Source organism: Oenanthe melanoleuca, chromosome 1A (genome assembly GCF_029582105.1).
Source record: "Oenanthe melanoleuca isolate GR-GAL-2019-014 chromosome 1A, OMel1.0, whole genome shotgun sequence".
NCBI lineage: Eukaryota > Metazoa > Chordata > Aves > Passeriformes > Muscicapidae > Oenanthe > Oenanthe melanoleuca.
Window position 1 is genome coordinate 28,341,716 of NC_079334.1, and position 8,210 is coordinate 28,349,925.

Below are 8,210 nucleotides of genomic sequence, written 5' to 3' on the forward strand. Positions count from 1 at the left end.
CTTGTGTTTCACCTAGCTTGTAGTGTGCTCTCTAAGACAGGGGATAGGGATCTATGCTGGTCAGCACCTGAACCAACTCTGCCTCTCCGTTCCTTTGATATTCAGCCTATTGTAGAAACTACCCAATTTGAGCAAAACTGTGGCAAATTGCCATGTTGTTGTAAAGCAAGCTCAGACCATGGTGACTGAAGTTATGTGTCAGTGGAATGTTGTTTCCAGGCGTTTTCAGTCATGCTAGTGGCTTAGCAAAATACTGAGACTTGCTGAATCTAATGCTAATAGAGAAGTGGTTTTCAGGAGCTAGGCTGAGATACCAAATCATCTTGTCATCCCCACTTCCTTTGTGTAAATAGAACTCAGCTCAGACCTTTCAACTAATTTCTACTTATTCTAATTTGGAATTTTTTGGTTTAGATAGTAAAAGTTTCATTAATTTTCATATTTTTAGAATAAAATTTCTGCTTTCAACAGTTTTTTTTTTATTGTTATTGAGAATTAGCAATAGAGTTTTTAGAATCTCTCAAGCCATTGTTTCCTCTAGCAGTAAATATGATACTTGGATTTATTTTAATAACTGTAAAATTGGCAGAAATTTCATTTTACTTTATTTTAAATAACTCTTAGACATGATAGCCATGTCTAAAGATATCTCTTCCCATTTCCATTATGTGTTTTGGCTTAAGGAGAGCAAAGCCCTGATATCACTTGACTTACTTTCCGCTGAAGTCTAAGATTATAGCCAAAGGAAAAATCAATAGGATCGCTATCAGGAATACAAGAAAAAACTCTTGAATAGAGCATGTAAGTAAATAAAGTTTTTTAAACAATCTTTAACAAGGTAATTTACCTGCAGAAACATTTTACTAAAACATGTGACTTGGCTGAAGTACAGAAATTTGCACAACTACAGAACTCTGTCCTCCCTGTCATATGTAGATTCTGTTCTCTCAAGGTGATAATACTTAGTCTCATTATAGGAGTAAATTCCTCATTGTTGTAAGATATAATAAAACCCTTCTGCCCCCCATATTCTAGTGAACAATCCTTCCTTCTTGCTAATAATTTTGTATTGCTTATCTAGCATGTGGTTACATACAATATAATTAGGACAATACTGACAAGATCAGATTAAAATAAAATTACTTCTAATGCACTGGGCACAGCTGCTTGGTTACATTCCCACTCTACCCACTCTTCTTGTACTCAAACCATTTTCTGTCTCTGGTGATAATACTACTACCCAGGAGATAACCATACAACCAAAACGCTGCCCTAGTTTACACTTCTAGGTTTAGTGCTGAACTAAATACTGTCACCAATTCAATTTTCATCATTAATATTCCAATTATGTTTATTTGTTTTGTTTTTTTTTTAATCGTCGCCTTTTAGGATTGTAGGATTCTCAGTTTTACTTTAAGTGAAATGAAGAGGTTTTCTAACATTCCAGGTATAAAAACTGGAAAATCTGAAACTCCCAGAACTCAAAAAAGAAAAACCAAACCAACACATGGGGTGAAAAAAAAGCTTAGGATTAAAGTCCTTATCATGATTTTTGGCTGACTCATGGGCATCGAACCTGTGAAACTGGCTTTGCTGCACATTCTGTACTAGCAATTCAAGATGATATATATCAGTTAGATGTAATTTTTATAATCTGAAGGGCCCATAATTTAAAAGCTAGTGCTGCAAACAAGCTACAACATCCATAAGGTAAAGAAAAAAAAAGGCACAGATTTTTTTTTAAATGTTTGAACATGTCTGAAAATTTTCATGTCTGAAAATTCACAAAGTCTACATGCAAGATCTTTGTACTGCTGAAATCCAATAATGTTCTATCATCAGATTTTTTGTACCAGAAAAAGTCAGTTCTCTGTGCTGCATTAGAAAGAAGCCAAGCTTTCTGCAAGCTATGCTGTGGTTTAGTTTTACTAGTGCAATGCATCAACCCTAGGACTGGCATCCTAATGAGGACAAGAACTGTTCTTTCATACAAAGAGGACTAGTTCCCCCTCCAGTCTGTTTAAAATATTGTTCATAGCTTCAAGCATACTATAGTTACAGAGCCTATTTTTCCTCACAGGAAGTAATACAAATTACACGAAGTCTAGGTCAATATGCTCAATGTTTGGTGACTTGATTCCACATCACAGTAACTAATCTTGATTAGTTACAAGAATCACCACCTTTCACTTTGCCAGCACTTCTTGTCCTCAGCCTGCCATTTGCCCTTGTGCTTTGGAGAACTGTTATTAAAAAAAGAGCAAGCTTCCCTGTGTCTGCCTCTTGTTGTTCCTCAGAGCTTGGCTCTGCTGTGGGGTACACTTGGCCTGTGACTGCTCACATAGTCTGCCAGGAGCAAGCCATAAATAATTTCTTATATTTGCAACATAGCAGTCTCATTACATCCCAAAGCTCTTACCTTCTTAGTCTGCTTGCTCCAGCACTGGTATTCATGATTTTAAACTCCCAGGGATTTATTTTAAAGGTCCTTAGTACAATGTGATTACCTTTGAGACCCCAAGCATAAATCCCTGGCTGAAAAGGCACAGAGTAGAATGCTAACACACCGCAGATTAGAGTGTTTGTGACTGTGATGGAAGTTATTCCATATAGCAGTTGTCTTACCACAGGATAGAGCTAGACAAAAACTGTAAGAAAAGATTCATCAGAATGAAATTGTTCCCAGGAACACAGTTTTTTGACAGGCTCTGCTCACAGGAAAAGCTCCTCAGGCTGAGTGTAGCAGATCTTAGCAAGACTGATGACAAGAACCATGTGATTATGACACATACCTAGAATACAAGAGCTCTTTGGGTATGGGAACCAAAGGGTGGTCACCATATAATGTGAAAAACTTCCAAATACATTTTGGAAAGACATGGGGAAAATTTTTACATAACAAAATGTTTTGGTTTGTTTTTCAGAAGAAGACTCCTCCCATTTCTATACTAAAACTTGAGTTGAAAATGGGATCAGAAAATTTAAGCCATGGAGGAGGAGAAACCTACCTTTTCCATAGGAAAAACAAGAACTTATCAAGTATATGTCATACCAAGGAACCATTCACTCTGCCTCAGTGGCTCTGCTATTCATTTCTGTCAGCATGTCACAGGCAAAACTGAGTGTGTAACACTGGGACTTTAGATGCAACAAATAAGCTGGTCAGTACTCCAGAGTTTATGAGAAGGAACAGAACATCTTGACAGTACAACAGAGAAGTTAAGTCACAAGAAAAACAAGATTATTATATGTTGTTTCTATTTCAGTCTGGGAAAAGCTAGATTACAACAAGTCTTGACAACCCTCCTTGTTCAAGCACAGGTCTTTGCTTTAATTAACAAATAAGCTAGGAAAAGAATTAAAATTATTAATTTGTTAACTAAGGATGAGTATATGTCCTTGTTTCTCTCTTTACTGCTCTCCTGTTATTATCATCCTGTGTAATTCTTCTATTAAATACTTTACATTTCAGCTGAAGAATGGGTGCTGAGGGTCTTAGTCTTCTCTTCCTGTTTGGAAGACTACTGTAACAGAAAAAGCAATGTCCTATGCTAAAACTCAAATACAGGAATTCAGCAGGCAGCCTCTAAGCCACTAATCTGAATGTAATCCAGCCATACTTTTAAGCAGCACCACAAAGGCAAAGCAGGGGTATTCATCCTCACTGATACATGTGCATTTATCTCAGTATTAGCTGGGAAATTATATAAGTTCCTATAGAAGACCACTCTTTCCTGAATAGTAGCAAATCCATCCATACAAAAATTGGGAGATTGTTGTGCACTTTGATTTACTTTATTGAGTAATCATTTGATAGCTACAATGGTGAATTGGAAGTTTAAAAATAAAATAAAAAGAAAGAAAAAGAAAATAAAAAAGAAGAAAAAGGAAAACCAACCCCCCCCCCCCTAAAAAAAAATCCACAACATATTTCCCCATATTTTGGGAAACAGGCTGAAGAAAACATTCTACACTGTAGAAGACACATGTAACTGCTGATATCCATGTTTTGACATTGGAACTGCAAGCCTGGAACATATAGTTCTAAAGCCTCAACCAAAAGAGGCTTAATAATAATAGCATGGATACGTCACCACTGTGAAGATGTTAACATGTTAAGAATTCTGGGATACCAATCTGGTATAATCAGCAATATACTGGGTTCCTGTCAAAGATGTGGCATTTCTTATTAAGGTCAGCTTTCAGAGAACTTTGAAAAACAATGTTCTAGACTGATTACTTACAGTACTCCTTTGCTTGCAGAAAAGCAGGAGAGTAGTTCAATAAAAACTGAATGCATGATCATTTTTCTGACTGGATTTGATTAGTTGCATAACTTTAGCAAGATTATCACAGTGTGATCTAGCTAAGCTTTTAGGATTATATGAACACCAGCACCAAATTAATCTTGGAATCAGACAACTGAGATACTTGTAAACTCTCATATTCTCTGAGCATTTATGAAGTCTCTCCCGGTCCCACTGCTTCAGTAAGCATTTGATAGTTAGTGCAGCATTTTATTGAAAAAGCAACACAATCTGGACAGATTCCTGGCTTCTCTCTCCTTGCAATAATAGCATGCCACCTTGTTGAACCCCCAAAGATGCAAACAGGATTATTTTACATAAAGTCTCCCTTTGTAGCATCTGAAATATAAACCTTTCCCCCAGAACTGCCACTGTTTTGATAGTGAATTCCATGCTGAGTTGTACAACTGGTTACTCAGTTCTTTGGCTGATTTTAAGAATTGCATTCAAAAGTTACTCTGTTTTAGAGGCATTTAGAAAATATAATTATACCTGGTATTGATACTCTTTCAAGTACTCTTTTAGTCTTGTTGGTAATGGCAGCTCCCAGATCTGATTTGTGCTCTTGTTTATAGCTATTCTGCAGCGGTGTTGCAGAGATGGAGCAGACGTATAGAGGGGTTTGTTCAAGTAAAGGTGAACTGTTCCATTTGAAGGTGTTTCAGTTCTATCCTTGCACATAAGAACATAGTACTCAATCAAATGCACAACGCTGTTGAATTGTTTAAGTCTAGATCTGACACAAGTGATAGAGTCCAGTCTAAACTTGCCATCTTGATATTCTATACGTAGATTGGTCGGTCCCGCTGATGTTTTTACCGATATAGTCAGTAGATACTCTGAATGCGAACTATCCCTAACCAAAAAGGTCCCTTCAGGGGCATCCTGTAACCTTTCTTTGGCTTCAGCAACAGTCATGTTGCCCCAGTACCATCCTGTTAAAAGATGAGAAAAATAAGGGGTTTGTTTATTCCTGTTTGTTTTAAAAGCTGCTCTCTGGCTGATATAGTTCTAGTCACCCATTTCTTTTGTTGTTTGAAAGCTAAAGTCCTGCAGGCACAGTAAATTTTTATTTGCTATTTAAATTAATTTGTTTTACAATGCGCCTCGTTTTGACAGAGCCGTCCAGGTCATTTTTATTTTCATGTCTATGCATACACACGCACAAACGTCGGTGCAGCGTCCTGCGGGGCCGACACCGGCGGCACGGACGCGGCGGGCCGCCCCCGGAGCAGCAGGGACGCGTCCCGCGGCTCCCCGCTGCTCTCCCGCCGGGAGCAGCGCTGCGTCCGCCGGCAGCCCGCAGAACGCCCGCTTTGGGTAACTCCGAGCAGGCTGCTGTTGGAAGGAGCTTTGTCTAGCTATCGAAAGCAGTGGGATAAGAAGACAACTTCGCCGGGGTAGCTGCGGTCCTGGGGCGGCTGCGATGAAGGCAAAAAGCCCTTCCCTCCGCCCGCAAGCAAGCCCCGCGTCCTGCGGGGCCGGGCGAGCCGCCACACCGGCGAGGGGAGCGCAGGTACTCGGGGTCGGGGGGATGCGGCGCGGAGCCGCCCCGGCCGGCGGCAGAGCCCGGCCCTCGCCCGGCCGCAGATCCCGGGCTGGCGCTTTCGCTTCGGCCGCCGCAGTCCTCGGAAGGTCGGAGCCGTCGCCGCCCTTCTCCGCCGCGGGAACGCGACCCCGCAGCGCCGGGCGGCGATGGCCAGGCGTCGCACGGCCGCCCGGCTCCCCTCTCGGCCCGCTGCGGATCCCCGCCGCGCCGCTCTGCCTTCCCCCGGACAGCGCCGCCGCCCCCCGCGCTTCCCCTTCCCCGCCGCCCGGGCTTACCTGCCCGCCGCAGCTCCTCCATAGCCGCGGCCAGCTGCTCCGCCTCACGGCACTCCTCGGCAGCGGGCGCCGCCGCCCCGGGGTGCTCCCAGCGCTCCCCGGAGCTCCCCGCGCTCTCCAGGGACTCGGCGGAGCGCAGGGTCATGGGCGGCGGCGGGCGCGGCCCCGCTCGCTCGCAGGTCGGGGGCTGCCGGCAGGAGAGGGCTCCGCTTGGCCGCGGGGTTCAGCGCCGCGCCGGGTGCATGGTCCCGGCCCCCAGCCCGGGCGCCGCCTGCGAGCGGAGAGCGTGGTTAGCCCGAGCCCCGCGAGAGGCGCTCCCGACGCAGAGCGTATCTCTGGCGATCCCGCTTCGGAACGTCCCAGCATCCAGAGGAGGGACCGGAGGCGAGAGATCACCTCCCGGCGGAACGGGGGAGAAACATCTCCTCCCCCTCGCCGTCCAGCCTGTCCTCGGCTCCCCGAGAAGGTGGTCTCGCTTTATCGCAAAGCCGAACCCGCTGGTGCCCCGCTCCCTCGGCTGGGGCAGGCGAGCCCTGCCGGCAGCTCCGGGTCTTTTGGGGAGGGAGGAGGTCGTGGGGGAGAGCCGAGCAAGTAAAGGTATGAGAGAGGAGGGGTAACTACAGAGTGGGGTAGAGGTCCCAGCCCCGGCGCTGCCCGGGTTTCACGCTGCGGTGCGCACGGACACCTTCCGGTAAGGTCATCTGCGAGGTCGTACCTCTAGGAACGGGAGCCCGGCGTGGGCCATGCTCCTGGGTGGGTGAGCTCCTCTCGGGCAGCGCCGTACCCGGGGAGCTGCGGGGCGGTGAGCCGGGAGCGCCGGCCCCGGGGGCTCGCCGGCCGCTTGGGAACGGAAGGGGCAGCGCGGTGGAGGACGCGCTATAATTAGCGCGTGGCAGGAAATATGCTTTTCCCGCTCCATTAAATGGTGATATTAGGGGGGAAAAAAATAATCTTTCCTCTTGGCTGAAGCTAACGGGGGGGACAAAAAGAGTCTTTTCTCTCCTGGGTGCACCGCCACATCAGGAGCGACACAAAGCCGGGCAGTACCAGCGAGGGGAAGCCCAGCCGGCTTGGCCGGAGTGGAGGGACGGGGATCACGGAGAAAACCGGGAGCCGACTGCCGGTGCTTGCGAACCGGGCAGTCTCTGCCTGCGGGTGCGCAGCAGCCGCCAGGTGAGGGGTTATGCTGGGGTGGTTCCTCCCCTAACAAGTTCTGCGGCGGAGCTCAGAAACTTTTCCAAATTAAACTGTAGCGGCAACTGATAGGGTGTTCTGACAGGATTCTATCTCAACATATGTAGGTAAGCACACACGCGGGAACCCCTCGACCAAGCCCATCCCCTCTTTTCCCCGCGCAGAAGCTCCCGCCGCCGGCTCGGTGACCGGGCGCAGGTGCGCCTGTGACCGGAGCGGCTGCGGGCGCGGGGCCGAGGAGCGCAGGTGGGAGCAGCCCTGCCAGCGGTGTCCGGGCGCGACCCCTTGTGAAAGGGAGATCCGGGAGCGCTCAGCCGCGAAGCGCCGCCGCCACGGGAGCTCGGTGGGGACGGGAGGCTTGCGAGGCGGTGGCGGCGGGCGGCAGCCGGGCGTCCCCCGGCCGAGGCGCGCAGCGCTGCAGCAGCCTGCCGCCGGCGGCGGGGGAACCTCCATCCCGGCGGTCGGCAGCGCCTGCCGGGAGCGGGGCTGCGGGCTGCCGGCTCTCGAAGCGCGGCAGGGCATCGGGCGGAGGGGGACGGCGACAAGGGGACTCACCCGGGCTCGGCGGGACGGGGCTGGGGCCGCCGCTGCCGCCGCCTGGAGGTGGGGCGGTCAGGTTGTTCTGGCTGCCGGCGGCGTCGGCAGGCCGGGAGGACACAGCACCCGCCGCCGGGGAGAAGCGTCGAGGCTGTGCTGGGGCGGACAGAGGCTGCCGGAGGAAGATGGTGCTCCTGGGGAAACAACACCCTCCGCTCCCCCCCCCTCTCCCCGGCGCGGGCGGTCTGCTCGCCTTTGATTGCGAGGCGAGGGCATCCTGCCCCCGCCGCTCCCCCCTCCCGGGATGGTTACATACAAAGGCTGCTTTCCAGGAACTTTCCAGGAACC

At 48.4% G+C, this 8,210-nt stretch overlaps 1 protein-coding gene across 1 annotated transcript; it reads right to left on the bottom strand.

The window, feature by feature from the left end:
- Positions 1-697: 697 nt before the first annotated feature.
- SOCS2 (suppressor of cytokine signaling 2) lies at positions 698-7,971 on the bottom strand. Its single transcript, XM_056482017.1, has 3 exons — positions 7,881-7,971; positions 6,132-6,402; positions 698-5,242 (listed from the first exon to the last, which is right to left on the bottom strand). Exons 2-3 carry the CDS (start codon positions 6,274-6,276, stop codon positions 4,794-4,796), a joined length of 594 nt encoding a protein of 197 aa, XP_056337992.1. The 5' UTR covers positions 6,277-6,402; positions 7,881-7,971; the 3' UTR covers positions 698-4,793.
- Between the last annotated feature and the right edge of the window lie 239 nt (positions 7,972-8,210).

Coding starts and splice junctions, on each gene's coding strand:
- SOCS2 (XM_056482017.1), bottom strand. CDS start 6,276: ATGACCCTGCGCTCCGCCGAGTCCCTGGAGAGCGCGGGGAGCTCCGGG. Junction 5,243..6,131: donor GGAGGAGCTGCGGCGGGCAG/GTAAGCCCGGGC, acceptor ATCTTTTAACAG/GATGGTACTGGGGCAACATG.